Source organism: Spermophilus citellus (genome assembly GCF_964194105.1).
Source record: "Spermophilus citellus genome assembly, chromosome: 3".
Taxonomy (NCBI): Eukaryota; Metazoa; Chordata; class Mammalia; order Rodentia; family Sciuridae; genus Spermophilus; species Spermophilus citellus.
This window is the reverse complement of record NC_138184.1, coordinates 22348314-22364829: the sequence shown is the minus strand read 5'-3', so window position 1 is coordinate 22364829 and position 16516 is coordinate 22348314. Positions and strand designations below refer to the sequence as shown.

The 16516-nt window shown below is 47.9% G+C and overlaps 1 protein-coding gene across 4 annotated transcripts in view; it reads left to right on the top strand.

Moving 5' to 3' along the window:
- Positions 1-16516, top strand: part of TRAK1 (trafficking kinesin protein 1) — a 115727-nt gene extending 99211 nt beyond the window's left edge. The window contains exons 14-17 of one of the 4 annotated variants that reach the window (XM_081284574.1): positions 1583-1801; positions 10722-10824; positions 11608-11700; positions 13722-13860. In XM_081284574.1, the coding sequence (XP_081140700.1) occupies positions 1583-1801; positions 10722-10824; positions 11608-11680 (395 nt within the window). In that variant the 3' untranslated portion in view covers positions 11681-11700; positions 13722-13860. Of the gene's footprint in view, positions 1-1582; positions 1937-10721; positions 10825-11607; positions 11701-13721 lie in introns of all 4 variants that reach the window. The other 3 variants (XM_081284571.1, XM_081284573.1, XM_081284572.1) reach the window with 3 other exon arrangements.

Here is a 16516-nt window from a genome sequence, read left to right as displayed (position 1 = left end):
AGGCAGAATTGTCCCCAGTTGAGAACAACTGCTTTAGATGTTCTGACAGGTCTGGGATATAACTTCTTTTGTTATGTTCACCTCTGCGTTATCTTTTTCCTTTTTTGCACGTAGAATATTTTTTTATTTATAGTCAGTAGATGCAGGTTAAGTGGGTTGCCTTCCTACCTGTGCACATACAAGGCTGGGACAGATCTTGAGGTGGGTGTCTAAGAGCACTTTCAATGCCTCTCTAAATACCTCTGTCTTGAGCATTGGGTATTTATTTGTGTGGCTATGTTTGGGTGACTCCTGTCCTTATATAGTAGATCCAGAACTCCCAGTCCCCCAGGCTGTCCCCAGAGCGCTGGTTTCATGTGAGGCATGACTAAGTGTTTCAAGGGGAGAAAAGGCTTGTTCTATCAAATAGGCTGGGCAGAAACTCAGGCCACCAGAGCAGGTGGTGAGATGTTCTGAGATGTTCTTCCCCAAACACACCTCTGAACCTAGGTTTCCCAAGCATGCTTGGCCTTGGAACACTTATCTTTGTACCGCACCTGGGACACCTTGAAGTCCTCAAAGACACACTCCGGTGTTATTACAGACCTTCCACAATGTCATCTGAGTCCCAGGGTCTAGTGTCACTGAAGAGATTGGCTGCTCGGCTTCAGACCTCTGTGCAGACTTACCGTGTTCTTAAATCACACCTCTCTCAACCCAGTTCCCCCTCCCTAACCCTGCAGCCTTTCAAGGTTGCTGGCAGAATGCAGAAAACCCAAGTAAAGGAGGTGACAATCAGACTATCACTTACCTCCATGTGCTTTAATTTCCTTTTGCTTTTCTCTGTGTGTCTCCCGGGGTGGATTTTGTATAGTCTCAGCCTTCCTTGTTCCCAGCGGTCTGTATTTGGCACGAAATTGGTATATATGCACCCCCAGCCCCATGTTTTTTTCCCTCTTGTATTTGTAAAATGATGCTGTGTTGGTTTGGGGCGTTGGCATTGGTTGATTAAAATAAAGAGCATCACCAAACCTCCTTGACATACAGTGTAACATTTTACTTAAAAAATTGTTTGAGCCCAGCATGGTGGTGCACACCTATAATACCAGCTACTCAGGAGGCTGAAGGAGGTTTGCAAGTTTGAGGTCAGCCTGGGCAACTTAGCAAGACCCTGTTTTAAAATAAAACTTAAGAAGCTGGGAGTGTTGCTCAGTGATAGAGCTTTTGTCTGACATGTGGGTACAACCCCTAGTACCCCCCTCCCAAATAAAAGGTTGATTGCTTACATTGGTGCCCCCTCCAGGTGTGGTGGGAATTAGTGACTATTTCACAGCAGGAAGGGTTAAGGCAGCTATAATGATATGCCTTCTGCAGTCCCAGAGCAGGCTAGGCCCTACCCTGGGTTCACACTAAGCATCATTACTCTTCCTGGATCTCCCAGATCCACATGTTGCAAAGCTCTGTGTGATAAGGGGACAGACCCTGAAAAAGATGAATTGTCCCAGTGCTGTTACCCTTGCCACAGCATCTTAGACTCCATCCTAAATCTCCCCCTTACTCCCTCCTTCTCTCTCTCTCTCTCTTTTTTTTTTTCTCCTGCAAGGTTCTGCCACCCTTCACCACTGGCAGCAGCTGGCCCAGCCTCACCTTGGGGGCATCCTGGACCCCCGGCCCGGTGTGGTCACCAAGGGCTTCCGGACACTGGATGTTGACCTGGATGAAGTGTACTGCCTTAACGACTTTGAAGAAGATGACACAGGTGACCACATTTCTCTCCCGGGCCTAGCTACCTCCACGCCAGTTCAGCACCCAGAGACCTCAGGTGAGAGGTCCCGAGCACACGTGACTGTCTCAGGCAGCAGAAGTTACCCGAGCCGGCCTCAGGCTTCCCCAGAGGAGATGCAGGAGATGCCAGCAGCCACGGAGGAGGAGGAGGAGGAGGAGGAGGAGGGGTCTGGTGAGGGCACCACAATAAGTCCTGTAAACCTGACACCTTTACCAGAGGCAGAGTTCTGGGCCATTCTCACTTCTGTTCCGGGCATCATCTGTAGTGGCTCTTTGTCTGTAGCTTCTGCTCGTCTGTGTGGGTGACAATTAAAGCATTCTCATTGTGCCGTTCTGTTTTTTAATACAGAGTCTCATGCCTCCTTTTTGTAACAAATGGGCGTAGCCCCTGCCCATCTTGGAGGTGCAGGGATTTTTAAATGGGAGCAGGAGAGGCTGCTAAAAAGAAGTGGGTTATTGGCCTCCCAAGAACATCAGGACCCTTCTTCCTGTTATCGGTGTCGCCCCATGTCTGAGGGGCAGATTCTAGAGTGATTTCCCGACTGAACGGGGCTGACCTGGGCAGTGCTAGGGGAATTGTGAGTTCTGGGTCATTCTGAAAGCAAATGACAGAATCTGTTACCTGTGGGTTGCACTGAGAGAGAGAGAAGCCCAGAAAACGTTCAGGATCCAGACAACACTTGATAGACCAGCCTTTTGACTTTAATTACTTCAATGAAGGCATATATGTCACTTTCTTTCTAGCTTACACATGTTCAAAGTGGAATTTTTCAAAGTGATTAACCAAATAAACCCTAACAGAATGTCATTAAATTCTTCCAGAGGACTCTAGATGAATCTAGAAAAGACATTGAGCTGATATTGCCTCCCCACTCCCCTACCCCAGTCTCTGAAGGTGAGCCTGAGTTTGTAGAATGACCCATCTCAGTTGCCCCTAGAATGGGAAGCTTTCTACTCAGGGCCCTGGGAGCATGGGTCTGTGGTCACCATATGCCCCAGATAGTTACCCTTTACTCTTCCTGGATCTCCCAGATCCACATGCTGCGAAGCTCTGTGTGATAAGGGGACAGACACTGAAAAAGATGAATTGACCCAGTGCTGTCATCCTTGTAACGTTTCTGAGTCAGCACCTTTGAAGGACATTCATCTTTGTGATTCACAATTTTCATCTGCAGAGACTCCAACACTCCCCACAAAAACACAAGGCAGGAAGGAGCCAAGGTTCTTGGTGGTGTCTCCCATCCCTTGGCTAATTTCTGACAGCTGTGGTCAAGAGACTTGATGTGGGCCTGACTTTTCTTTTTTCTTTGTTGTCAGTTTCCAAGGAGTCATAGGTAAAGCTGACAGTTGTTTAGCATTTAGATTTATTTATGGTTTGATTTTGTTTTTTAAGCAATTAAGTTACCGGATTAAGTTTGTGCAAAAATGAAGATGCTTATCTACAAAGGGCAACTGGCTGTGTTATCCATCCTACCCTGTCATAGTGGCCATCTGGCAGGCAGGTGTCCTTGAAGAACAGTATCTGAGTGACTTGTGCTGAAAGGGTAGACAGTGCCCTCCCCACAGCTTTACAGGTAGAAGGTGAATCCAGGAAGTTCAAGGACCACCACTAGGTGCATCTTCGAGAAGTTGAACAGAAGCTATCATGTTGACAAACAACTTCTCTTGGAGGACCCAGGGAGAGAGGGAACTGGTGATGGGACTAAAGTTCCAACCATAAGCACTGGCTTACGTAAAAGGGAAGGGAGCAGCTCCTGGTGGAAAGGAGCCAGGAAACTAGTCATGAGGACTAAAAAGTCACCATAAGCAGTGATCGTTCTTCCTAGGCCCTCCTTCCTGAAACCTGCAGCAAATCCACCTGCACAGTTACAGTTGAAACTGTAGAAGGGTCAGGCTCAAGATATCTGAATTCAAAAAGGAATTATCTAGGTTGTTAAAAGTAATTTAGGGATGGTCTCATTGTTTGAATGACCTAGAGTTCTTTTGAACTTGTTTTCCTGATAAGACTCATCTCTAAAAGCTCATCAGAGGGGGAAGGATGTACTCTGACTTGGCTCTTTTTTTCTCTGTTGGGAATGACAGAACCATTTTGATGTTTGGAATGTGGAAAGCATTTTACTCTGTACATAAATCATCCTCGAGGCTCCAGGTGGCTCTCTGTATACAACCAGTGAGTCACAGGCAGACAGAGAAGCCTCGGTGGGAAGACTTGGGGCATCCTCTGTTTGGGGATTTGTATCCAGCTGGTCTGGTCTCTGCTTTGGTCCATCATCCACACTTAGCCACAGTCCTGGGATCCACCATTCTCTCCAGGAAAATTTTATAGGGAGAAATTTTGAAAACAAATTGATTAACCTTTTTTCTTAACAACTGGTGTGATGGGCAAACTGGGAAGACTTGTATTTTAGGCACTTTTGTCTAGAGCCTGCTGTCCCATGTCAGGGGTGGGGGGAATTTTGAGCACTGAAAAAATTTTATTAATATATTTTAATGTGTTATTTGAAGTATCACTTGGTGATTTTTTAAAATCCAATGTCTTTAAAAGGATCCATGTTATTGTATTGTAAATAATTTAGATGATTAAAATGGATTGTTTTAAACAATATTTAGATTATAGTTTTACTTTATTTCAGTGACATGTTTTTTGTTCTGATTCACATAGGAAATGCACTTGATTAGAAACAATCCATATCTTGTCCTGACAGTGTTCTGTATTTTAGATTTTTATGTGTAGGGAAGAGCCTCTATGTGGCAGACGATTAAGAGTTAAGTTCACACAGTTAAGTCAGTAGTTGGCTGGCCAGATGGACCATTCAGGTGAATTATCTTGGATGCCTTGATCCTTAAAGGTGAAGAAAGTGTGAGATTAAAGCTATGCCCACAGAAGATGTTGCAGGTCAGTCTATTCAGCATTTATACACATGGAGCCCATTTTACCTGGGGAAATATCTGGAATCATGCAGACAATGGCATCTGATCTGGTAGTGAGTGACCCTGCATTAGAGATATGTCATAACTGGGGCTGAGATCCTGAAGTTGGTATTGGAAGGCGGTCACACTTGGTCAAAACAGGCCTTGAAAATTTCCCTAAGTCTCCAACACCTGGCCACCAGTGGTGAGAGCCAAGAATCAGCTTTCGTCACATCTTTGTTTTATGCATAGGTCCAAATTCCATTCAGGAGCAGTTACAGAGTGTGGGGAAAGGGAACGGAATAGGTCCTGGTGGAAAGGAGCCAGACAGAAAGTTCTGGCAGCCATGTGTTCCTATAGCTTTATCACGGGGCAGGGGCCAGTTGCAGTACACCTTCATCAGCTTGTATCCTGTCTTGCTTTCAGTCAGTCTCACTCATGTCCACAGAAGTGGGTCCAGATAAGCTCGTGAAGGAAAGGTGGCCCAGGGACCTAGCAGAACCAGACAGAAAAGGCTGGTACACTGGTTGACAGGCCTTCAGATGTCTTTGGTGTAGGGAAGTTCCTTCCCAGTGTCTTGTGGGAGGAAGCGCTTTTTGATCCAGCCTGGCTCTACTGCAGTCTGCCCACACCCACCCACATCAGGACCTGCGGAGGAAGCCCCTGTGCTCTTGCATCAGCATGTATGTGAAGCCAGAGCGGATCAAACCAACTGCAGCTTGGAAGTCGAATAATGAAGAATGAGAATCGAAAACCAACAGCATAGAGCCAGCCCTGCTTAGAACTTCCAGAGCACAGCGCACTTGCTGAAAGCAGTTTCTTTATGGTGTCCTTACCTGGGAGAACCACAGGAGGTCCCTCCAGAGTCTAGAGGCTCCCACATGGGTGCTGACTGGTGGGCATCAGCTCTTGACTCTTCTTACATGGAGGGGCCTTTGTGGAAGCACTCGCCTGTCAGGGTTCAGTTCGAGGGAGGAGTGCCCTCTTGGACTGGCTTTGAAGACGCTAGCAGGAAAGGTCTCCAGACAGCTCAGCCAGGCAAGCTCCCCTGCTTATTGGTGCCAGCCACAGAGAGAAGGACAAAAAGACAGAGGGCATGCAGGTCAGCTTGTTGACATCCAAAGGATCCATGGAGATTTTTGTACTTGCCCTTTTAACAGCATTCTAAAAAAATCTCTTCTCTAGATGATACCCCAGGGGCACTTGAGAGATTTTCTGGCCCTCTGCACAGTGCTGTGAAATTGTTCACCTTTTAAATCACATACTTTTTAGATGAAAGATAGTAGATAGCTTGGTGTAGTAGGATGACTAGACTTTTAATTTTGCAGGAACCAAGAATAAGTTGTACAGAAACTGGAAAAAGATTCTATGCTGATGAGGTTTAAAATCTCCATGTGCCTGACCAGCAGGGGCCCTGGAGTTTCCTCTGAGTTATAGGACCAGATCAGGGCTGTGTCCAAGAAATGTTTGAGAAGCAGAGAAGAGTTACCTGGCCCATGTGAGGCCTGGAACGCAAGGGCTTAAAAAATATCATTATATAGTTGTATAGTACTTTTTAGTTTAAAGTCACTTTTTATCTTATTTTTTTTTAAAGTGATGAGCCACTTTATCTGAACCTACTCTTCATAACATCCCCCACTCCAAGGGAAATGCAGTTGAAACCACATTGATCGCTCTTACCATATTGGTATTAATGATGGATTGTTGGGCACATGAGAGTTTATGGAGCTTTTTGTGTATGAATTCATCATGGAACTTTTTTTCCCCCAGAAAAATTCATAGGCAGAGTTATATAATGAAGTGACAGGAAAATCTTTAAAGCATTTTTCTATGCCCTGGTATTTTAGTCTTTTAGGCAGAAATTCTAAGGCATTGCTTTGCCTTTTTGGGGGGTGGGAGAGGTTAATGGAAAGGGAGCTATTTCTCATGTAGCTGACAGGCAGGGAGATATCCTTCTTCTCCCCTCCTCTTCCCCTTAATCAAAATTCAAAGTCATTACAAGCCAAGCATTTTAAAAAGATGTACTGATATTCTTAGGGCTTAGTTCAAGCCGTGCCTTTAAGTTGGGTTGACAGTGGCTTTTACTGATAGTAGCTTTGTTTTTGCTTGGATAGAAAAGCCTGGTCCCTGGGTGCCACCTTTAATGTGGCAGCTACTGGAATAACCAGTGCAGGGAGGAGTGTATGCGTATGTTGGTTATGAATTTATAGAAATTACAAAGACCCAAGTCCTGACAGCAGCTTCAACACTACATGGTCAGGTTAAGAAAAGGAAAAAAAGCTCAGGATCATTTCCTTCATTTCACACAAGTTGGTCCTTTCCATGAAGAGTGGGGAAGAGAAAATAGAAGGCCTCCGTGCACCACAAAGACAGGGTCCCTGTTTCCAAGATTTTGAGACGCATTTGAAAAGAAATTTGCACCACAGGTATTTTTAGAAATTATGTGCCTTTAAAAACATGGTTTGGGTGCATGGCATGGCCAATATTTCTCCATCTCAAAGACCTCTCTTGAAGCAACTGGGTGTGTGCTGCATCTCCCTAGAGACACACTCAGTCAATGTTGCTCTCTTCCATAGCTCTGTGTCTCATGCAGGGCTCTTTTAAGGACTAGATTCTGTGATGGCTTTTAGAGAGCAAAAAACTTTTGTTGAACCTAGCACGTTTCAAATTTGCCCTTCCCAGAGGATGGGAGGGGAGCGCCACTGGGACTGATTAAAATGTATGAGTCAATGTGTTTTGTGGGCAAGCAGATGGAGTCGTCCTTCAGCCGTTGTGGAGATTCTGGGCCCACCAGAGCATCCCCAGCCTTGTGTGTGTTCCTCTCCTCTGTTTTGGGCTGTAGAGAGGCAGTGGGCTTTCTAGCCTGAGTCTTCAGGAGGCCTGATTGCTCCACAAGGCAGCAGCCATCCAGATTTATATGGCAACTCTACTGCTGTGTTACTACCACTGGTGGCAGCCAAAGAATCCCAGTTACTCAGTTCTCCAGTCAGGATCATGGAGCATCATGGAGCATGGGCAGTCAGCGCCACTTACAAAGTGGACCACTCCAGGCAGAAAACGCACCAGGGTTGCATCAGAGAACAGGAGAGAAGGGTGACTTTCAGCCGTAGAAAGCCCTCAGTGTGTGAACCTGCTGCTTGCCAAAGACGTGTGCTTATGTGTGATGTGTTTTCAGAAGAAAAAACCTGCAAGCTAACTACCTACAGTTTGCCAGCGTAGAAGAGTTTGAATAATCGAGGATTAACTGAGTTTAAAACTTACCAAATTCTATATCAGCATCAGAATTCAGGGAGAGGAATAGCAATTGAATATAAGAAAAGTCTGGGGCTCTTTATTGGTAAATGTAAATTAATACATTTTAATCCCTGCACATTAATCGCTTCTCAGCCTTTTGACTGAGATCAAGTGTAATACCTCCCCCATCCACTGTAGCACCCAGAAACCTTCTTGTCAGGTTGAGAGAGAGGAAGAATTTAAGTAGAGAAAGCATTAATTCTAAGAAGTCCTGTCCTTCGTGTCCCCAAAGTGAGCAGCATGAGATGAACCCACATTACCATTTTCTGAAAAGAACTTGTTTAGAGGGGCAGGGGCTTTGGTGTGTGAAATAGTCTTGGTGACTTCCGGAGTGAACCCTCACCCTGAGCCCCTGCTGCCTGCCAAGAAGAAGGTTTTATGTGTCTCTTGGTTTGGGAATCTTCTCTCTCCCTGCACCCAGGGCTGTCGCAAGCATCCCTTTGCTTCTCTGTGGCAAGCACGAGGAGCTCTGGCAAGCCCATCCCCAGGTGACTCACTGTCTCTGTGTTGTGTCATCCCAAGGAAGGGAGGTGCAGCAGCGGCCAGGCCATCCATGGTGACACGGGAGAGCTCCCGCATCCAGGCATCCCAGTGGTATTTTGGAGGGGCCGAATCTCCCGCTTTGGCACTTTTGACCCTCGTTGATCTTCCTTGGTCTTCTAAAGCTATCCATTGCTCTGGGGAGTGGTGACTTCTGAATTTTTAGCAGCCTTTTCTTATCCCCAAAACCCATTTGTTTAAGATGGGTTTTGCTTCTGTTGATGCAACTGTATCTCTAAAACATCCTTCTTACACTACCTGTTGTGATCAAAGATCTAATACTTAATGGGGTGGAGGAGAAAGTGTGCATTTGTGACCTTTTCATTTGATCTTCTGGCCATGTGTTTTGATGGGGGTATATTTCTAATGTTAAATTCAGCCTTGCCTTATTTGATTTTTTTTAATGTTCTCTCTCTCTCTCAACTGTCTTGTCTTAATTCTACCTGTTGACTGCTTTTCCCCCCCTCTCCTTCCTGAATAACCCATCATCCCTGATATTTGGGATGGCTTTTCCAGGCCTTCTGTTGCTTCTGTTTCTAGACCTTATTGCAGCAAGAGAATCGTGATTGTTCGGTTGCCTTCTCTTCATAGCTTCGTCCATTTTTGTTTGGCTTGCAGCAATTTCTCGGTTATCTGAGTTCCTGAACCATTTCATTTTTTGCTTGAGGAACAAAGATTCATAAAGGCTATTTTAAATGGTTTTTTTTTTCCCCCTCTCCCTCCCATTTGCCTGGAACTCCCAGTGGCTGTGGGGCTGCTTGCCGTGCCAGGGGCCACGGGAGCCTCCTTTGACATACAGAGCCCCACCAGACCACAGTTGGGGCATAGCAGTCTTGCCTTGCTCCTCTGGCCCCGCTCACCATTTTTGTGCTTTGGCTTTGTCCTCACTTCCTTCAATGTATGTGCCTCCCTTTTTTTTTTTTTTTTTGGTTATCATTTGTTGTTTGTTTCATCTGGTTCCTGGTTTTCTTTTACGACACAGTCAGCTGTGTGTGGATCTGTAGGGTTTGGGGCACCAATCAGTTATGTTTTGTTTGCTTTTTTCTTTTCTTTTTCTTTTTTTTTTTTTTTTTTTTGGTCAAACCCGAGAGAAAACGTCCCATAAGGAGCTAGAAGTTTCTAGTTCACAGCCTTTGGAATCTTCCTGGCCTTTGACTCCTCATGGCCTCTGAGATCCTAATCCATTTTCTCCCAGGAGGTCTCTGGGGGGCTGAGCTGCTGCAGGGGCACAGGTGGGTGGGGAGGGTCGGGGGGATCATCCCAGGACATCATTGTGCATGCTTTTTGGTGCAGCCTCTTTTTCTTTTTTTCTTTTTTTCCCCTAATGCTTGAGTTATGAATGAGGATGACCTCTACAATCATGATGTCTCATGACTACTTGTTCCTTCACCAGCTTTCTGATGCATGGTCTTAATACCTGTGATTTTACTTTGCTCCAGACCACAATCTTCAGCCACCTCAACAACAACCTGTTAGAACATTAAAAGGAAATAAATTGAGGATCCCTTGTTGCTCTCTCGACTTCACTTGAAATCAGACATCCTAGAAATGGCAAGAAAGGAGCCAGGGGGAGGTGTCAAGGAGGGAGCAGTGATGCCACTTGCACCACTGTGTGTCAGACACTGTCCTGGAGCTGGGGCACCCCAGAGGGCCCTGATCTCTGGAACTCTTGCCAGGTTGCTATTGAGGCTGCTGAGATCGCCACCTCCCACCATATCAATCACAGGTGGACAGTAGTGGAGCCAGCTTCCCTCGCCCCTTTTTGTGTGAGCAGAAAAGGGAGCAGCACAAGCCTTGCCTAACTGCTAGGTGCCAAGTGCCTCTCCCCGCCCGCTCCATCCCCTCCCCTGGGCCGAGTTTTGGCACCTGTTTGCCCATGTAAAGCAACAAAAGAAGAAAGCAGATCCTGACCTCTGTGGAGGAAAACCAAATTTACCCCCAAGACCCATTAGTACCTCCCCCTGGAACTGGATCCACTACTGGCCCAGGAATATGATGAGGAACCCTGTCTGGATTGGGCCGGAAGCTGGGATCCGATGTTCTGCAGACCAGTGCTCAAAAATGTGGTCGTTTTTTGAGGGACCACCTTCCTCACCCAGATCCAGTTAACAAGGTAGCTCATCACTTCTTGCATCTGCTCAGGGCTGTGCTGGAGTTTTGTTTTTACCGTGGTATACTTGGATGCAAGGAATATGTTTTGTTCCCCGATTTAGCGCACCACCCTGGGAAGTGCATGTCACAGACCAACTCCACCTTCACCTTCACCACCTGTCGCATCCTGCATCCTTCAGACGAGCTCACGCGGGTCACACCAAGGTAAGGGTCCCTGGCCCCTGGTGGGCAGAGGTGGGGTGAACCCGGGCACTCCCTTTCCTGCAAGGCTTCCTATGGAGCAAAGTGAGGTCAAGGAGCTCATTCAAAAGCCAACTCTAGCCAGCTTGAGCATTTTAGGAGCATTTATAGTCACCTGTGCTGAGTCAGATCTTTGCTTTTGAATTGAAGCTCCTGTTGATTCAGATGCAGCGCAGATGGAGAAACCTCAACCCACCTTTCATTGCCCTTTTCTTGGCCCTGGAATTACTCTCAGGCCCTTCCTGAACAGACGAACAATTGAAATCCAACAGACCTGCAGCCAAATCTGCTGGATGTTTGCCCCAGAGCTTGCCAGTAGAGCATGGCATTCTTTCATGGTGGAGTTACGGAGCTCTGTGGAAGCCCTTGTACCTCTGGAACAGGCCCCAGGAACCATGCACCACAGCTAGACTATAATGACCCAAATGATAAAACTCCAAGACCAAGCCAGAGCCCAGCATGGTCAATTCCTTCTAGTGCAGCATCTGGAAAGAGGCCTTGTATGTCGTGGGTTGGTCTGTTTGGCTTGATCAGCTGCACAACTTCCCTCCACACCTTCCAGTGAAAGGGAAAGTGGTCTCCCCAACATAACAGAATGCCCCCCTCAGCCGTTCCCTCTGTGGTGCAGTCAAGCAAGATTCTGAGGTTTATGGAAGGTAAGGCTGAAAGGGAGGGAGGTGAGAAGGGCCAGCTTGGAGGGAGCAGCCATCCCCAGGAGCACCTTAAACTATGAATAATTCTCCGCAGGTCATGTGAGGAGGACCACGAAGCAGCCCTGTGCCCCGCTGAGCTGAGAGGAGATGTAGGGCAGAGAGTCTGAGCCCACGGGCGAGGCAGGGGGTGAGCACACGGCCAGTAGTGCCTGCCCTGGCAGGTCACATGGAAAGAGCTGTGTGTGCACGCGTGGCCGCCACTAACCCGGGGACTGAGGCTTGGATGTGTCTCTGTGGTTGTGCCTGGCTAACAGAGCCTTGACCGTCCACACCCCTAACTCTCTAAACTGCCCCAGCAAGTCGAGTGCCAGCGCTAATACAGGCCTAACCCGAAGGTCTCATCCTGTGGATCTCTAAATTTTAGTTCTGTCTTCTCCATCTCCCCTCTGGCCCAGAAGAACCTGGTTTTCCTATCCTGTGGCTCTGTGTTTGGAAGAGACTGTCTTTAAAGCCACAGAACTCAGCTCCCTAATGAAGGCTGGTACAGGGCAACTAGATGCACTTTCTAACTACAGCCTCAGAATGCAGACTGCACCCAAGTGGATCTTCATCTGGAAGACCACCCAGCTGTGTCCCGGACCAGGAAAACCATAGGAAGTCAGGAGTATGGAAGGGCTTTCTTACCAGAGTTGGAAAGAAAGGTAGCCAGAAACACAATTAAATTTCCCTGAGGATGGTCACACAAGGTTTTAAGTCTAGAATTTTTTTTTTTTACCCTGTCTTAATGATACATCAACATTTGTAAAATTCTCCCTGTGCCTTTACAAAATCCACATTTTCAACCACAGGAATATGCTGTGGTTTCTAATCTCACATTTCTCAGAGTACTCCTGATCGGCCAACTTACTCCCACCTTAGCTTGTGGGAGATGGCCCTGTTCTGTGGTCACTGCCCTTGCTGATTGGCCAGTGGGGAGGTCACCTGAGTGTGGAGCCACATGGTGTTTCCAGCCTGTATTTCCGGTTGAACTGTTTCCCAGGAAGGGCCCCTTTGGTCACTCCAGGGACCTGCTCCAGAAGGGGTCCCCTACCTTCCCTTTATGTGGTTGGTGCTCTGCCCATGGTATTTGGGCCTCCCCTGGCCAGGCTGGGGACACTCACCTGACCTGCCCCTGCCAAATCGGAGGGCAGGTCCCAGGAGACCTTTGGAAGGAGGTACTCCTTTGCCCTTGGCTGCTCATTCAGAAGCAGGGCAGGGCTAGTGCCTATTTGCCCCCCGCCCCCCATCCCTGGAGCAGCTGTTAAAAATCAGTCTTCCTTGTTTTCATAAGCAGACCCAGAAGCCTTTCCCCCTGCTTCCCCTCCTGTAGACTTATTTGTCCTTGTGGCTGTTGCAGCTGGACCCCAGCTGCTGGGCCCCTAGGGGTCCTCAGCATGACACTGAGTGAAGGAAGGATCTTTCAGCTTTCCTTTAGTCACTCGGGAGCCTTAAGCTGGGAAACTCTGTAAATGAAGGTCCCATAATACAGGGCATGGCTTCCTTCCACTGACCCCATAACTCCGCTCATCAAAATGGGTTTGGACAGCATGTGAAGGTGGTGAGGGGCAACAAGGTGCAGAGGAGAGAGCTCTGTCCTAGTGGTCAGGAGGCTGAGGTGCTCGCCACCTGGCCTTGGCCCACCCCTGGGGCCATTTTTGCCATTTCTAAAATAAGCCATTGTATCCCATAGTTCTGGTTAGTGTCTTGCCTGAGGGAGAAGTAGGGATTAGGAGGGAACACTGGAATTTGAGTGGATTTGGTGGGGGAGGAAGGCCTCTTTGCCAATGAACTTCTTTCCCCATCTGAGAGCATTGGGGTCACTCAGACTTTAAATCTGGGTTATCCACTTAATACCCAGGTGTGACTAAGAAGCCACCTAAACTTGGAGCTGTTTCTTGGTCTGCAAAGGGAACAGTTATACCATCCAGCAGAGGAGAGCAAAGAGAATCACATGCATCTTCCATCAACTCACACCAGGGCCCTACTTAAGGGATTCCCAAGCCTCCATGGGTGAGGGGAAGAAACAGATGTGGACAGAGGTGTCTGGGGCTCCCATTGCAGGGAGTCCTCCTATTATGTCCTAGGTCCAACCCTAGGGAATGACCACTGACCCTTCCCATGGTGCTCACGGGCATTTCTGATGGGTAACCTGTCATCTTTTCCTTTCAGCCTTAACTCGGCCCCGACTCCAGCTTGTGGCAGCACTAGCCACTTGAAGTCCACACCAGTGGCCACGCCGTGCACTCCACGGAGACTGAGCCTGGCCGAGTCCTTCACTAACATCCGGGAGTCCACGACCACCATGAGCACATCCCTGGGGCTGGTGTGGCTGCTCAAGGAGCGGGGCATTTCTGCAGCTGTGTATGACCCACAGAGCTGGGACAGGGCCGCCCGGGGCTCCCTCCTGCACTCCTACACTCCCAAGATGGCTGTGATCCCCTCTACCCCTCCGAACTCGCCTATGCAGACGCCCACATCCTCCCCGCCTTCCTTTGAGTTCAAGTGCACGAGCCCTCCCTACGACAACTTCCTGGCTTCCAAGCCAGCCAGCTCCATCCTGAGGGAGGTGAGAGAAAAGAAGAATGTCAGGAGCAGCGAGAGCCAGACGGACGTGTCCGTCTCCAACCTCAACCTCGTGGACAAAGTCAGGAGGTTTGGGGTGGCCAAAGTGGTGAACTCAGGGCGAGCCCATGTCCCCACCTTGACTGAAGATCAGGGACCTCTCCTCTGTGGGCCCCCAGGGCCAGCACAAGCCCTTGTTCCTGGAGGCCTGGTACCCGAGGGCCTGCCTCTCGGATGTCCCACTGTCACCAGTGCCATCGGTGGACTGCAGCTCAATAGTGGCATCCGACGGAATCGCAGCTTCCCCACCATGGTGGGATCCAGCATGCAGATGAAAGCCCCTGTGACTCTCACCTCGGGCATCTTGATGGGTGCTAAGCTCCCCAAACAAACTAGCTTGCGGTGAGGTTGGGGGGCCTGTGCCCCAGAGGAGATGGGCACTCTCCACCCTGTTCCCTGCCTCCCCTTACCCCTGCAGCACACTCTCCCCCTCTTCCCGTCCCTGTCCACCTCCTGAGCTAGACAAATCAACCTTGTGCCTAACGGGGGAAGAGTGGAACTTTGTAAAGTGTGTACATAGGACTTGGAGACCTTGTGTCTGCCCCGCCCTTTCTTCCAGTCCCACAGGAAGTGCCCCTGCGCTGTCCTCTGGTGAGGACTTCACCTGTGGAGTCTGGGAATGGTGGTGTCCTTTCTTCTTTCCTTTTGAGAAGCACTGAAACTCCCAAGTGTGTTCTTATCCCATGGATAGGAACCAGTGAATCCCGAGTCTGACAGCTCCCCACCGCACCCCAGGGGCTGTCAATCGGCCCAGGTCATAATGCATCTGGCACCCCGGGGTGTCCTTGGATGCCTCGCCCACCCTAAGAGCCTAAGGGGCCTCCATCCTGGCCACACGCACCTGGTGTAGCTTTTCACAATCAAGAGCTTTTCTTTCTTTTACGGGTGGCCCAGCTTCTTCAAGACCGTCACTACTCTGCCTCCGTGGACAGTTGTTTCCCTTTTCTAGGTGTGATCTTTTCTTTTCATGCCTACAACTTGAAGTCATCCTGTGTTTTGTAATCAGCTGTCAGGCCACACGGCTGACCCGGAAGAGAATGTATTCACACTCCCACAGCTTTGTTCAGCAGTCCCTCTGTGTTCTATGTGACGTTTTGTTTTATTTTTTCCATTTTTTTTTTTTTATACATACATGCAGGGAAGCAATGGTACCGGCAGTGTCTGTTGTCTGTTTGGTTCCATGACACCAAAATGCAAATTTCAAACACACCGAGTTGCTAATGAGAGAGCAGCTTATTTCTGGGACTCAGTGTCACAAGCAGGTTAATTGAAGGCCAGACCCAAGACAACTCTAACAGCAGGACTGAGGAAAGGGGATAGGAAAAAGACTTCTTCAAGAAATTTGTCAACCGTAAAGGTAAAGGAGAAGAAACCCAGCTAAACCGTACCCACCTGGTCAGGGCAGGAATCGGGCATCGGCCTTCTGCTGGCTCAAGCTCTTGCTCTGAAATGGGCAACCCACTTTTACTCATGGGGTCGCCATTCAGTGCCCACACATTTGCCCTCTTGTTTCAAAACAGGATGGTCACAGTGAGATAGTTTCTTCCCCCCAAAGCCCTTAGTCTCCTTGTGCCTCCTTTTAGGGAGAGATTAGAGGTGCTTATGAAAAGAACCACAAGCCCACAAGAGAGCCTGGTCTTGTTGCTGTAGCCGATTAAGTTGTGAACTTTTATTTATTACCCGTGTGTGCCGTATTTTAAGCAAATACCCTTCCAGCTCCAGTCTGTGTATCTGTGGCATTGAAATCCAAGCAGATAATTTATTTATTCTAATCTGGGAACACTGCCCACCAAGGTGTTCCCTGACCACCTGTTCCGGATATTTGTGGAAGGATAATATCCTCTATACATGAAACTGTCATTCTGTGCCCTCCCTCCCAGCTAAAGATGTGAGCTTCAGTTGAGTGAGTTTAACCTTACGTCCACCAAGGATTCTTTGAGGAAGTCCCTGAGGAGCAAGCTTCGGTCCCATGATTTCAAAACCATTTGTCCTCTGACTGTGAGAGCGCTGGTTATGTTCTCAATTTCCCCTCACCCTAGTGTGTCCATACTGTCTGCAAGTAACTTACACCTTTTTATTTGAATGTATTTTAAAGCAGTAGGTTGAATAACAAAGGAATATGAAAAACCATGGACTGATCGGACCACTTTATGTATTCAGAGAGGACCCACCCATCAGGAACACCAGTGTAAAAATGGGCAATTCAGAGGTTGCAGTATTTAGTATAGTAAATAAATTAAATGATCAACATTATGCAACCACTACCAAAAAGTGAGTTGTAATGCATCAAAAAAAAATCAATAAAATTTTATTCGCTAATGAGTATCAATAAAATAAATTCA